Source organism: Procambarus clarkii, chromosome 43 (assembly GCF_040958095.1).
Source record: "Procambarus clarkii isolate CNS0578487 chromosome 43, FALCON_Pclarkii_2.0, whole genome shotgun sequence".
NCBI lineage: Eukaryota > Metazoa > Arthropoda > Malacostraca > Decapoda > Cambaridae > Procambarus > Procambarus clarkii.
In genome coordinates, this window is record NC_091192.1 from 3,566,250 (window position 1) to 3,582,377 (window position 16,128).

Genomic DNA, 16,128 nt, shown 5'->3' on the forward strand with positions numbered 1-16,128 from the left:
TGACTATTTTGTACCAGGACAGAATGTTGTAATTGATGAATCACTAGTCCTCTTCAAGGGACGACTGACATTTAAGCAGTACATTCCATCAAAGTGGCACAGGTTTGGACTTACGTTTTTCGTGCTATGTGACTGTGAACCTGGTATTGTCATGGGACATGATACTGTATTCAGGTACAAACATTGACATACCAGGTCAAGATCCACACTGGTTCTCAGGGAGTGTCGTGAAAACACTCATGGAACCATTGCTGAACATGGGGCACATCCTCTGCACAGGCAACTACTATACCAGCCCCTTGCTGACCAGATTCCTCCTTGACCACAACACTGATGTATGTGGCACTGGCGCTGCTTGCTCGGTGTCCGAACCCGAGGGTTTTCCCGCGGCTCCACCTGTTTCAGCAGATCGGGCCGGTACGTCACGTGGCTGGTTCGATCTTCTCCTTGAGTCTTCGCGTATGGGTTTTTTGACTCGAGTTTATCATCATCTCTATGGTAATCAGGTGGCCTCCTTGTTGGTATCCCACCTGAGGGCTTCTTCTCGGCAGCAGTATGAAGTTTCCTGGCGGTCCTTCTGTTTCTTTTTGCGTCTTCGTCGTATTAGTTCCTTGTCTGTTAGGGTGGTCTTGTCCTTTCTCTCTTGGTTGTTTCAGGACCGTCATCTTATGCCTAACACTGTCGTCTCGTATCGTGCGGCGCTGGCGGAGCCACTTCAGCTTGCCTTCGGTATCGATGATACGTCTGTGCCATTTCGCAAGCTGTCTCGTGCCTTGTTTCACGAGGCTCCCCGGCATCCCTCCCTCCCTCCGGTCAGCGTTTTTTTCGCGTTTTTAACATCCAGCCTCAAGAACTGAGGTGTGGGTAGCCGGCGTGGAGGGTCTGGGGCTCCCCCTTCCCCCTCCCGGGGAGAGGGGAAGCTGCGCAGACAGCGGCGCGGCGACGTGTGACGTCACACTAGTTTGTTTTCTGTTGGGGAGTTCTATCCACTAGTTCGGCTTTTGGTAGCAATTTTAACCAGAATAGGGGTTTGTTTTGAGGCACTTACCTTTCTGGGTGCCTGTTCCGGTCGATGGCAGACATAGAATGCTTCCAACCACACGGGGGTTTCTACAGGTCATTGCTCCCCTTGCCTCTCTGAGGGGCCCAGTTCTGGCCGTGGTCCCCTGTAGGCCTAAGAACTCCATACACATGACTGATGCCAAAGTCTGACATTAGCATATCAGCCTGGGAAAGCTTCGGGGAGCCTCCGGGACTCACCCAGAAAATGGCTTTTCATTACATTCAACACTGGTTTTTTGGTTTTACTTTTGAATAAAGCATAGTTGGACAATTTTTTAATTTATTTAGGAGTGTGTTCCATGTACTGGGTCCTTTTATTTGCATGGAGTGTTTGTACAGATATTATATTATATTAAATATTAAAAATTTATAAAAATTTTATTACAAGTCCTTAATTTAGCTAATTACAAATTAAATATAGTAATTTTCAGGACTAGGAGTATTAAATATTATATTAAATAAGCAAGTAATTTTACTTATTTATTTTAATGATCCTGTAATGTAAAGTAGTAAGAACATTTGAATACAGGCATTTATTTGGCAGTAATTGTTCAAACCAGATATTAATCAACATTTTAGAGAGAATTGGTAAAAATTTGCCCATCATTAGACAAACTGTAATCTAATTTTTTCTCCTTTAAGGAATTACATATCTTCAAAAAGTACAAAGGGGTATACTCCAACAGCAACATTGACCTGTACAACAATTTTGTTTCATCGTATCTTATGGACTCGAGTGTCACCCTTTGGGACAGCAACATTCCTTTTTCCAAGGCCTATCATGCCAACTGTGTAAAAAGCTACAGAAAATCATTTGATATGCTTTGGGACTGTGATAATCCTCTGCACACAGGATTCGTTATGGTAGAGAAATATGCTGATATGTTTCTTAATGATATTTGCAATTCTTTTATTAACTTGGATACTACTTACTGTTAACATATGATTGGTTTAATTTCTTCATAGTAAATTTTAATGTGTTAAATAAAATATAAGACAATTTATGTTTTGTTAACCCTCTGGCTGCTCAAGTGATTTTAGCATGCTATACCCTGGTGTGCATGAAATATAACACTTCTAAACAAAAAAAAAGTCTTCTAATATTGTTAAAATAAATTCCCTGAACACATCTTCTTGAGGTTATCTTGAGATGATTTCGGGGCTTTTTAGTGTCCCCGCGGCCCGGTCCTCGACCAAGCCTCCACCCCCAGGAAGCAGCCCGTGACAGCTGACTAACACCCAGGTACCTATTTTACTGCTAGGTAACAGGGGCATAGGGTGAAAGAAACTTTGCCCATTGTTTCTCGCCGGCGCCTGGGATCGAACCCAGAACCACAGGATCACAAGTCCCGCGTGCTGTCCGCTCGGCCGACTGGCTCCCCTCCCACATGGAAAATATTACAAAAATTGTATGTGACTTACAATTCAATTACAGTACAATACAATTCACAATTCATGTGCGCTCATCGAGCGTTCACCCTGAGCTAGCCGTCAGCCAGGAGTTGATGCGAATATATTTTTTACATATTTATTTAAAAATTTCTGATTAGTTTTTCTCTGTTTGTTTTTTCAGTAAAGTTATTCAATAGTGTGTCTTCAGAAGTTTATAGAAGAAAATGAGTGGAACATCAGAATGCTCAAATATATTCATGTCACTAGGATGCATCTATATTATACAACATTCTATTTTTGGTATTATTACACTGTATACACACTAATTTTATAACTATGCATATTTACTTGCATTGTAAAAGAGAGACCCTTGTGAAGTGTATAACCCAGGAGACATAGAAACAGCAGTATTAAATGTTGAAAAACTGTCTGGAAACTCTTGCATTTGGAATCCCTGCCAGTACAATAGTCAGTTCTGCACATGCGCAGAGCATTGTCATAGCAAGAAAGTGTCATCCCCAGAACAGTATAAACAGCAAAGAAAATACAGTGGAACCTCGAGTGACGAGCGCCTTCATCTACAAGCGTTTCAAATAACAAGCGAGAAGCTCACCGAAAATTTGTCTCGATTGACACGCTTCTGCTCTGTTAATGAGAAAACCACGTGGTGCTTCCTAGCGTTCCCACTGGTTCTCGCAAATTCTCAAACACCTCCGACGATGCAAATGAATTATTTTTTTTTATAACCCTTGTATGGCGCCAGGCTATTTTGTATTTGTCACCCTCAGGCACAGACCAAAAAAAAAAAAAAAAAAAATTTCTTCTAAACCTGTTAATTTGTGTTCACTGATCATGGGAAAAATAATAAAAAAAATCATAAGTGGCATATATTGCCCGCTATAGGGTGGGGATGTCTGGCAAAAAACAGGCGCTGACTCAGCGTGTGTCCCAGATGGTCTGTTGCTTGCCAGCTGTCAGGCAGGTGTGGCCACAAAGAGATAATTACCTAATTATTTCAATGTCTCTGATTAATTTTTCATAGTTTTTTTTACTGTAATATTATTCAATAGTGTGTAGTGTGATATATTTATATAATAAAATGAGTGAATCATCGCTGTACTCAAAAATATGGTGTGCATATTGTTGATTCAATTATTATGTTCATCAAACAGTGAACAAATACTTTGTCGGTAATTACACTATATACACAGGTTATATATAAGTATCTGCATGTTTTGTTCACCATAACGAACCACTAAGTTGCTCTTATGAGTCAAAAAGTAGCGAGGAGTGACCGCCACACACCAGCCAGCCACTCGCTGCCACTCACTCCCTCAACACCTCATTCGCCCACATTCTCCTCCCACAATACTGTTTTTGTTTTTATTCACTATATACAGACGTTATATATAAGTATCTACATTCGTGTTCACCATAACGAACCACTAAGTTGGTATGCTGAGTGGCAGTGGCAGTACCAGCCCGCCACTGGCTGCCACTCCCTCCCTCCCTCACCTCACCTGACTTGCCACCATTCTCCTCCCACCATACTGTTTTTGCTTTTATATACAAACATTATATATAAGTATTTACATGTTTTGTTCACCATAACTATACATCTAACCTTGTATGGTGAGTAACGGCACAAAGACGTAGCTACTCACACAGTCAGCTGGTGGTGGCCGCCCTCAAGGCCAGACGCACTAATATTTCTCCTCCAACAATACTGCTTGTGGTGTTATTAGGCTATACACACACATTATATATAAGTATCTACCTGTTTTATTCACCATACTTATATATACAAGTAAGCTGGTATGGTGCCCAAAGACCATAGTGGTCACCAGTAAACAACATGATTAGTCATGCAGACGACGCACCTCCCTCACCAAAATGGCGGCTCCCAACCTACTCCTATTGCTGTTATTACAATATATACACACGTTATATATATGTATCTACATTTGTGTTCACCATAGCGAACCACTAAGCTGGTATGGTGAGTGCAGTCAATAAAAGGTGGCCCCCACACACAGTCAGAAGACAACGCCACCACCCTCCCTCCCACAGCATTACTCCTCCCTCCATGGAGCACAGCGCTAAATATCACCACAATCCTGCTATTATCAGAACCCTGGTCAGTTTTACCACAGTCAGGGGTCTTCTGTAATAATATCATCACTAAATAATAGCAAGAACATGTATATTATGGCATTTTTAGACGATGCTGTGGTCACAAGCTGAACAGCAGTGCTGTGAGCTCATGCTGCGTGCGTCAGGCTTTTTAGCTCACTCAATACTGAGGCCCCTCACACCGGGGAATTTGGCCCACGATTTAAAAAAAAAAATTGAGTCTATTTACAAAAGCCCTGATGAAGATTTGGTGAACCCCGTGTATCCACGGGCCATTTAAATCTTGCGCGGTACTCCAAAACATCATATGATGCGGAGTGCAAGTTACTACAAGTCACTCAACGCATCATATGATGTCTTGCGCAACTAAAGGGTTAAGATGCTAATGATGCTGGGATGTAAAAGGGTGACTGCTGCGATGTTGCAAAGCATTGAATATTTTTTTAAACAAAAAATGAAAAAATTTGAAAAAAAGAACAAATGTCAAATAAGGTTCATTCACTGTATGTCAGGTAGGCTGTTCCATTTTGTATACAAAAAAAAGTTAAAACTAAAAAAATTGAACAAATTTGAAAAAAAGGAAAAATGTCATAAAGGTTCGTTCAGTGTGTGCCAGGTAGGCTGCTCCATTATTAATTAAAATAAATGAAAAATACAAAACAAATTGAACAAACTTGAAAAAAAAAGAAAAAAATGTCATAATGGAGCATCCTACCTGACAAAAACTGAACGAACTTTTATGACATTTTTCCTTTTTTCAAATTAGTTAAATTTTTGTTTATTTTATATCTGGGCTCCCCCCAGAAAAACAAAATATAGGGAAAATTATAATGATTTAGGAGATAAAGATGTATACTATATATAAGTGATAAAGCCCAAATCTGGTCCCTAATCATCAAAACAACCTATAGAGACAAAGAAAATAGAGTTTGAAATATGTGAAAAAATCTGAAAAAAAAAATAAAAGTTCCAAATTCTGTCAGTTGTGACTGATTTATTTGCTGACCAATTTCATTCTATCTTCACATAGTTAGGGACAGGTATACACTCTCCAGGATGTAGAAGTTACAACAAACTCAGATAATAAATAAAGGAGACAAAAGAAAAATGCTTTGGACATTGATGAAAGTAACATATTAACATTGGGCAATGTATGTTAATGATATATAACAAAATAAAGCATTATTACATACTTACTCATTATTATTTGTGTTATTATGTATTACTCAGCAATGCTATAAAGGTACCAGCTGCATATCCACTTTGTGGACACTTTACTACTATTCGTCTTCTTTGTGCATTGGACATGTGCATGTATTTCTTTATTACTGCACTATCCCTCAGTTCCAGCTAATAGAAGCTGTTCTCCTTATCAACAAAACGTTCTTCCTTTTTAACCCTTCCACTGCTCAGGGGTCCTGAGGACATTTACACCCCTGTGCGCAAGAAAAAAAAAATTCAATTTTTTTTTTCGTCTTCTAAACATGTTAATTTGTGTCCCCTGAGCACGGGAAAAATAAAAAAAAATCGTAGGTGACATATTTTGGGCGCAATTGACCGAGGCAGTCTGGCAAAAAGTGGGCATTGACAGAGCGGTCGTCAGAGCCGGTCAGCGTCACCCGCGCTGACAGATGGGAGTTGCCACAAAGATATTATCACTTAATTATTTCTATGTCTCTGATTGATTTTTTCTTAGTTTTTTGCAGTAATATTATTCAATAGTGTGTATTGTAATATATTTATATAATAAAATTGGTGAATAATCGCTATACTCAAAAGTGTGGTGTGCATATTAGTGATTCAATTATTATGTTTATAAAACAATAAACAAATAGTTTTGCTGCTATTACACTCTATACACAGGTTATATATTGTGACGGTGTTCCCCCCCTTATATTTCTCCCACGCCTGCAGTAAGAGTCATGTCCACTTTACCCAAGCGTTCTCTACGTCGCAGGCATCAATTTGATATATGTGGGAGAGTGGAGTGTTCTCGGAGAGCCGAGAAATTTGTGAAACAATAATATTTTGGCCTGTGGTTTAGGCCCTTTAGGAAGCCAAGATGGCGCTGGCTCTCCTGTTTCCCCGCCAAAACGGTGTGACGTCAGTGACACCGGATTGGTCACCGACAGCAATGTGGCACCGGGAGCCAATGAAAACCTCCCGTGGCAAAAGTGACGTCACGAAGGAAGGGGGTCCGGGCAGCGCGCCGCGTTGGCGCCATCAGTCAGACACGACACGTCAAGGAGGTTGGACGTGCGACGATTGGTCCTGTCAGTTTGACAGTTGTTTCCCGCTCCCGTGGATTTTACGCGTCACCTGAAGTCTGCCAGTACTCTGTGAGGTCTTCCTTAGTTCATGTGTTGAACCAGAGAGGGAATCGACGGTTATTGAGCAACAAGTGCTCCAGGACAGGTACTGTGCAAGAAGAAGTGAAGTCTGTGCAGTGACGTAGGCGACGTCTGAGGCAGTTCACCCATTCGTGACGGCGTAGTGGCTGACCAGAGCCACTGGGTAGCAGAGGAAGAAGAGGACTAGTTGGGAATCCGGACGACTGCAGCCGAGAAGTAGGCGGGCAGCCGTAGCTGGGAGAAGTCGACGGCCAGGAGACCGACTCCAACCCTACAAGAAGTCGAGGAGGAGCACGGACCTGCTGGGAAGAAGGCACGGAGACGACGCGCTAAACGGTGGGACAGCGAGTGGGTTCCTGGAGGACACGACAACGTGTGTGTGGGGGCGTTCCCGACACGAGGACCAGGAGCTACATCTCAACTCTCATCGGAGGATAGGTGGAAGTAGGTGGTTCTAGTTTCCCTCCCCGTTCCCCTTTAGTCAGCTATATTATTCGGCTATATTATTTAGCCTGAGGATTTTGTATGTCGTGAGCAAGGCTCACCAATGTCACAGTAAGGCACCAGTGTGCAGAATAGTACTATCAAGAGTACTCACGATATTTATATATATTATTATTGGTGTGTACAGGCACCCGGAATAAGTGAGGAATTTAATGTGTTGAGAATGTCTTTCATGAGACTTTGATGTGAACATATAGTGAGAAATATATATAATATCATGCCAGTATTTGGAAGTTAGGCTATGTGCCCAGTAACTATTTATTTACCATTTATTGATGTCTGATTTATCTATATTATATATGTCTATGTTCGTGCATTGAATAACCGTTTGCGAGTGCAGTGATTTATTGTGTTATCGCCCACGAAAGGAAGTACTGAGAACTCCAGTGTTAAATACTTCATAAGATATCATTGAAATGAAGGGCAGTGTATATAACCATTACAGTGAATTATTGTCGCATTTATTATAGAAACGATTTATGAGCCCAAGTACAGTGTAGCGAAATAATACGCTTTTTCGCTTTCGCTTTGATGTCCATAGGGAATGGAAAGGATGGGGGAGGTAGAGGGATGGGGAGATGAAATTCAGGAAGAGGATGCGGGTGTAGAGAGAGAGGAGGTTTGAAAGTTCGGTGGCCTGTCCACCATGGGTTGACATTTTTGTATGTGTTGTTTGTTTGCGTGTGTGTTATGTTGGGTTGTCAGTACATTGGCTGGGGGGGCTAGTGTTTGTGACCTTGTTGGTGTCCTAAAGCACTAGAGCCGATGGAGTTGGCTGAAGGAGGCTAATCTTAGAAACATCAGGGTAGTTACACTTCTGACGCCACCACAAATGGTTTTTTGGTTTTATATTTTTTTGTAGGTGTTTTATTTATATATATATATATATATATATATTTTTTTTTTTTTTTTTTTTTTTTTTTTTTTTATTTATTTATTTATTTATTTATTTATTTATTTATTTATTTATTTTTTTTTTTTTTATTTATTATTTTTTTTTTTTCTTTCTTTCTTTATTCTTCATTTGGTGTAGATTGGGTCCGGGATGGGCCACTCATCTGGATCGTCTGGCAGACCGCTTAGTATCTGAGGGCTTGGGAAGGCCTCATCATGGATATGTCTGATCACTTTTTGTTGGAGAGTGATTCTTCTGGTTCTGTGTGGTGGTTCGTGGATCTCGTAGTCGCTGGTGGTGTTTTCTGCTACGAAGGGATCTTCTGGGTCTGGGACATACATGTTCTTCATACGGTACAGCTGTCTTCTGGCCAGGTAGCTGAGCCTAATGTTCATTGGCTTCATGTTGAGCGTCTCATGGATCAGGTCGGTTCTCACCCTGTCCCTCAGAGTCAGGCCCTCTGCGAAGCGAAGTGCTTTGTTTTGTACTCGTTGAATCTTCAACATGTTGGATTTGTTGGTGAGGTTCAGGGGAACGTATGGGTATTCCAAGCTAGGCCTTATGATCATTCTGTACAGGTGGAGCTTGATGTGGGATGGGGCTTGGTTGAAACGGAAGAGCCTCGCCAGTGAGCCCCGGGCCATCGCTGTCTTCTGGGATACGTACTGGGAGGAGTTGAGTAGCCTGTTGAAGTTGTAACCGAGCACTGTGTTGGAGTTTGAGATGGCTATGGGTTCACCCCTGATTCTTATTCCACCCTCATTTTCAATTGAGAAGGCCATACAGCCGACAGTGCTTAATTGAATCTTTTCTGGGTTAGTGGTGATCCTCCATTTCCTTTCCCAGTTAGCAGTCCTTGCTAGTTCTACGTTTGCCTTACGGGTTGCAGTTGCATGTTTGGCCGCTTGGCTGCTAGGGTTAGATGTTATTACGTGTGTTACGTCGTCCGCAAATTGCACGATAATGGTGTCCCTATACTCTGGTTGGGGCAGGTCATTTACAAAGATGTTGAAGAGAACCGGGCTCAAGCATGATCCTTGGGGGACTCCAGCTGTTGGGGTGAAGGCTGCGGCCTCGTTTGCCTTGAAGCTGGGGGTAACTTGCCTATTCTTAAGGAAGTTACTGATCAGCCTGAGGAGGGTCCAGTTTTGCGCTGGTAAGTCTGCTAATTTGTACACCAGACCATCGTGCCACAGGCTGTCGAAGGCCTTGTGTACGTCCCTCGTCGCAATCAAGGCTACCTGTTTTTGCTTGCGAATTGAGCTTAAGGCGTCGTAGATGATGTTAATTGCGTGCTGGGTTGATCTATGTGCTCGAAAGCCAAACTGCTTTTCTGTGAAGAGGTTGTTGTACTCCATGTAGTAGTTAAGGCGGTTTGACATGATTTTTTCAAAGCACTTGCCTATTGAGTCTAAGAGTGAGATTGGTCGGTAGTTGCCAGGTTGGTGGGGGTCTTTCTTGGGTTTGGGAATGAATATCATCTTGGCTGACTTGAATGCTACAGGAATGTGACCCGATGCCAGCATAGCGTTGAATAGGTTGAGTATGGATTGCATAAGATTGCCTGGTAGAAGTTTGATCTGCAGCGCTTTGATCCCTGATGGTCCTGGGGCCTTATCTCTGGTGTTTTTGATGACTCCTCTCATCTCTAGCATAGTTATGGGTCTTGTTAAAGGGTGGTCGTCTTCTAGGGTTGTCAGGTCAATCAGAGGGGTGCTGTTAAGGGAGGCGGCATTTTCTGTTGTCCATTGGTTGACACGTTCAAAGTGAGTGTTGTTGAAGGCTCTGCTGTTTGAAGCTGTGAGTGTCTTTTTCCAAACTGCGCCCATGAGGTCAGCCTGATCCTGCGGGTCTTCTATTTTTTCTTGTTGCTCCTCTTCATCTTCGTCAAGGAATGTGTGTACAAGGTGGGTGAGGCTGGGGTTAACCGATCCCAGGAGCTGTCTGATCTTGCGCCAGAAAGTTCCCGGCTCCCTTTTGTACTGGTTGGCCTGTCTCACTAGGGTTCTCCAAATGTGGCTCTTGTGGGTCAGCGTAAGGTCTATGGTTTCCCTTCTGAGTGTTTGTAGGGTCAACGCTGGTGGCTGGCCTGTTTGGTAGTGGCTTTGGCAGGCTCGCTGGTACACATTCATTTTGCCTCTGATTTCTCGGGTCGGCTTATATTGGTGGTAAGTCCTAGTGGTGGATATTTCACAAGTGGCCTCGGTTGCAAGCTGGATCCGGTTGTGGATGGTGTTTACTGCTTGGTCGATTGTTTGGGTTGGGAGGTTGTCGAACTCAAGGATGGGGTCGCCAGCAAGGAAGGTGTCATAGTCACGGGCACGTATGGTTTCCAATCTGGGCCTGGATGGTGCCACATATCTGAAGGGGGTTGCTTGGAGGGATGTGACCACAGGGATGTGATCCGACCCCACGTTCTTGCCTGGGGTTACTCTGCAGTGGAACAGGTCACAATCTCTGTTGGTCAGCACTATGTCAGGGGTGCCCCTATGGTTGCCCGCAAAGAACGTCTTAAAGTGGGGGCCTTGGAAGGAGAGGTCCCGGTTTTGCATTAGATTGAAGAGCTGCCTGCCCTTGAGGTCTGACCTGTCAGGGGCGTTGAATAAGGCCTGATGGTGGGCATTCAGGTCTCCTGCGATGATAGTGGGGAGGTTCCTGTCGAGCAGCTTGTTCAGAGGGATGGAGGGGAGGTAGGCCAGTCTAGGTGGTAGATATGCGGTGCAGACAATGAGGGGGCCGTGTGAAGTGGTGAGTTCTATTGCAAGAAAGTTGTCGTCTTCTATGAGGATGGGGCGGTAGGAGAGCCCTCTTCTTATTAGTATTGCCACCCCACTGTACCTACCCCTGTTGACTTCCCTGGTGGAATATCCCCAGATGGAGATGTGCTGGTCTTGTCTGGCCGCTGTTTCATTGAGTAAGACAACGTCTGGGTTAAGTCTGGCTACCTCCAGAGTGAGTAGGTATCTGTTGTTGAAGTAATGTCTGATGTTCACCTGAAGGATTGTGATCCCCATTATTGACTATGGGACGGAAGTGTTTGTTTGGCTGTAGTGCCAATGTTATTACATTCGGTTTGGTCGCTTCTGTTTGTGGAGGAGGGGGGTAAAGCTGTTGAGCCAGGTATCTTGTTCCTGGTTCCGGTCGGGGATTGGTTGGGGTAGGGGTTTTCCATACGTTGCTGTGCCATTGAGGGGTCTTCGGTGTCACTGCTGTTCATGATGTCGACATCCGTGGTGCTAGAGTCGCTCTCTGGTGGAGAGTTGTGGGGGCTGCTTGCCCTTGCTCCGTCCCCAGGGGATGGGGTTCGGCTGTAAGTGTTGGTCCTAGGCCTCTTGGTACCGCGTTGTGTGGAATATATTGTTGTGGGGCTGCGATGTTTGAAGCGAAATTTCCTAGGGCGGATGGGGTTCCGTATGGCAAGGGAGTTTGTGATAGCTTTGAGGAGGATCTGATGTGGGATTGTTTCAGGAAGGGTGGACATAGGTGTTTCCCAGGATATCGGGGTGGAGGGGCCGGGGTTGTTCAGGGAGTTTGGAGTCTCCTGGGCGTTGGTTGAAGCCTGGGGGCGAGGAGTACTAGGGTTGGGGTTGTTGGGTTGTGCTTGGGCCTGGCCGGCGGTTGTTGAGATGTTAGGAGTCAAGTAGGCAAGCGAGTCCTCGGACATATGGACAGGGGGTAGGCCATTGTCTTTCCTAAGTGAGTTCCAGAAACCTAGGAGCTTCACTGGGTTGTCTGGAAATTGGATTTGAGCAAATGTTAGGAGTTCGGCCCCTAAGCTGGGCTTGGGATCGGGGTTTGGTGCAAGAGAGTTAGGTGTTGGGGCCTGTTGTGTTTGATTCTGGGTTTGCTCTGGTATAACCGTGGGGTTATGGGGGTGTTGGGTGCTTTGGTGTCCCACTTGGGCCACCGACTGGGCCTGTTGTTGGTTAGGGATGCCCCAGGCATTTACTGGTGGAGGAGGGGCAGGGATGGTAATAGCTGCCTGTTGGCGGGCTGCTGTCTCTGTTTCATGCAATTGCTTGATTGCCTCTTGCCTGCGAGGACAAAGATGCGAGATTGCAATGTGTGGACCATTGCATAGAGCACATTTGGGTGTTGGGTTTGTGCATTCCCTGTAGCTGTGTTCCCCTGTGCACCTGCTGCACTTGGGGGTTCCATTGTTACATGCATTGGAATAGTGGTCATACTGAAAGCATTTGAAGCATTGCTTGAGCTTGTAAAACCTCTGTGGGTGGATTTTGTCAGGTTCGGCCATGATGCCAAATGCAGAAAGGCCTTGTGTGCAGACTTGCGTTGCTTGCTCCGGTGAAGCCAGAGTAAGTTTCAGTACTTGGTTGTTGCGTTGGGTTGTGAATCTGTGGGCCTGAAGTATTTTGACATCCCTGTTTTTCCTCTCTATTTCTGCAATTATTTCATCATTTGAGTGATCCATGATGATGTCATGGATCCTATGTACAAAGATGGTGCGCTGGGCTTGGAATTCGGCAGGGGGGTAGACAGTGATATTCTTCTCCCTTAGTTTGTTCATGGTGTCTGACGAAAGGAGGTCTGGGAGGTTTGCATTGGGTACCAACAAGATGGCTCCATTCGTTATTTTGTACACATTTTTGTAGGTAATCTGGGTGGCCTCGTGAACCACCTCAAGTAGTTGGGCTGGGGTACGACCCCGGCCAGATTCGTCTGTGAATCTGACTTTGGTCGCCATAGCTTGGTGGGCCAGGCAGCCTAATCTAATCTATACTATGGTGGGTGCTGTGAAGTGTCCAGGTAGACTAAGTGGATGGTGGGTGTTAGTTAGGCCGAGGCCTCTAACTTCTAGTTGCTAGGCAACTAGAACTACTAGACAAGGTGGTAATTGAACCTAACGATAGCCTAAGCCTGCTACAAGGCTGTTAGATGCCCGATCAAACCTCCGCGAGAATTTCAAGAACCCGGTTTTGGCTACCGCTCGGGAATGATCGTTTGGAATGGCGAAATACAAGAGGTAGAAACAGTTTAGAAAGACAGCCTTATTCACACCTTAATTCTATGATTAGTAGGTTATGCATTGTGTATTGTGTGAGTGTGTGTGTGGTGTGAGTTGGTACAGGCAGGGAGAGAATGGGGAGGAGAGGGTGGGGAATGGGGGGGGGGGAGGGGGTGTGGGATGAAGGATGAGGATGGGTAGTTATTTTATTAGGACATCATACTGCTGTAAGCGTCAGTAGAGCTAGGTTGAGACACAGTACAGGTGCCCCGGCGTGTCTTGACGCCGAGAGAGCTGGTAGTCGACTGGCAGTGAGTGAGGCTGGCTGCTACGCGGCCGGCCGGCTGTGATTGGCTCGCTGGCGCACCAATCCTGAGTGAGGTGGGCGGAGCCAACGCTCAGATTCTCCTGTAGGTGGCGGGAGCTCCTGGGAGCACATCTGCTCACGGCGGCTGCTGGCTGGCCTTTCTTTATGCCCTTTATCTTTTCAAATAATATGTGCTATTGTTGCAAATATCGAGTGTGCGAACTTCTAGTGATCTTTGAGAACTTAAAGAAACAGCGCGCGTGCCGCTAGAGAAACAAGCAATAAACTTTCGCGCGGAAGGGGGGCGCTCAGCTGATCGTGACATTGACGAGAGGGGGAGTGTTGCCACCATAGTGAGTGCATAATATACGTGGGAACGACCGACTCCCGCCTGGATCAGCTGATTGTTTATTGATATGACCTTGTGACATCTTTGAATGAATTTTAAGTAAAATACAAAATACTTTTGTGTTTATATCATCCCCTCCATTTATCTTGTGGCTATATTATACTTGAAAGCAAAGAGTGATAAAAGTAAGTACCTGCCTGATATCCTGATCTATTGAGTGTGACCTTGCCAAGGATACCACAAATTCAACCAGTCCACTGACGTGTTACTGGACGCTGAAAACACCAGTTGGCGACCTTGTGGTTAATAGTAAAGCCCTATTGTTGGGGCGGGCACATAACAGTTAAGTGAACGAGTTGTGTTCCCACTCCTTCTCAATCAGAGGCCGGTTGGGATTGACTGGGATACTCTCCTGGCGTGCAGTGGCGCCGTGAGGATAGAGTGAAGACCCGCAGGGCTACGGTGAGTGACATTGAGAGTAAACTGTTGCACACCCAGAGTAAGAGAGTAAGAGGTAAACCCCAACATTGGCGACCTTGCCAGGATTAGTGCTGATTACGGTTGCTCACCGGTAAACCCCAACAATATAAGTATCTGCATGTTTTGTTCACCATAACGAACCACTAAGTTGGTATTGAGAGTCGAAAAGCAACGAGGAGTTACCGCCACACACCAGCAACCACTCATTGCCACTCCCTCAACAACGCCTCACTCGCCCACTTTTTCCTCCCATGATCCTGTTTTATATTTTATTCACAATATAAAGACATTATATATAAGAAACTACATGTTTTGTTCACCACAAGTGTACAACTAAACAGATAATAGTTAGTTTAGGCACTAAGAGCCGTCGCTATACACACAGTCAGCTAGCGGCTGCCTCACTCACTCAAGGCCACATGCACTAAACTTTCTCCCCCAACAATACCATTTGTGGTGTTATGACACTATATACAGACGTTATATATAAGTATGTATATGTTTTGTTCATCACAACTGTACAGCTAAGCTGATATAGTTAGTTCATGCACTAAGAATCGTCGCTGTACACACAGTCAGCTGGCGGCCCCCTCACTCATTCAAGGTCACACGCACTAAACTTTCTCCCCCAACAATACTGTTTGCAGTGTTATTACACTATATACACATATTATATATAAGTATCTACATGTTGTATGCACCGTAACTGTACACCTAAGCTTGTAGAGTGCCCAAAGAGCATAGTGGCCACCCTCTGCACAGCCAGACAAATCATGCAGACGACGTCACCTCCGTCACCCAAATAGCTCCTCCCAACATAATCCTTTTGCTGTTATTACACTAATACATACATTATATATAAATATCTACATTTGTGTTCACCATAGAGAACCACTGAGCTGGTATGGTGAATGCAGACAATAAAAGGTGGCCACACAGTCAGTAAACGATGCTGTCTCCCTCCGTCTCTCAGCATCACTCCTCCCACAGCACTAATTATTACAACAATCCTGCTATTATCACAACCCTGGTTATTTATATCACAGTCAGGAGTCATCTGTAATATTGTCATCGCTAAATAATAGCAATTATATATTTATTTTGACATTTTTCGGCGATGCTGTGGTCACAAGCTGAACAGCAATGCTGTTCGCTCATGCTGCGTGCGCCAGCCTTGGTTGCTCCAACAGTACTGTGCCTCTCACACCTGAGAATATTGCCCATGATTTTTTTAAAAAATGGCGTCTATTTACAAGAGCCCCGAGGAAGCTAATGTGAACCCCGTGTAGCCACGGGCCATTTGAATCGGGCCTGGCACCCTTGGGCGTATATATACGCCATGCGCAAGGTGGGACATGTTACTCAGAGCGTATATATACGCCATACGCAGTTTAAGGGTTAAAAAATTTGTCTATAATCCATTTCTGAAAATAATGGGATGAAATATTTACGACGCTGAAGCCAATAAGTTGGAGATTTGTTTAACAGTTAATATTAATTTTCACATAATTCTTTTTTTTTTTTTGCCCAGCCCAAGCTTATACCCCCATTTACAGCCCAGGCTATAGCAGTGTAAGGGTTAAGGCACCCGATCGGGGATGCGCAGAGTGCTATATGGCACTTTTAGGTATAAGGAGCGATTCAAATCTTTCATGGGTACAAGGGGCTCACATCCTGTGCCTCATGACT

At 44.4% G+C, this 16,128-nt stretch overlaps 2 protein-coding genes across 3 annotated transcripts in view; one reads left to right on the forward strand and one right to left on the reverse strand.

The window, feature by feature from the left end:
* LOC123755708 (uncharacterized) overlaps window positions 1-2,001 on the forward strand; it is a 90,976-nt gene extending 88,975 nt beyond the window's left edge. Inside the window, exon 5 of the mRNA XM_045738440.2 lies at window positions 1,705-2,001. Coding sequence (XP_045594396.2) covers window positions 1,705-2,001 — 297 coding nt within the window. The remainder of the gene's footprint in view (window positions 1-1,704) is intronic.
* Window positions 1-16,128, reverse strand: part of Coq8 (ubiquinone biosynthesis protein COQ8, mitochondrial) — a 350,169-nt gene that overhangs the window by 317,011 nt on the left and 17,030 nt on the right. The gene's annotated exons all lie outside the window — the stretch shown is intronic.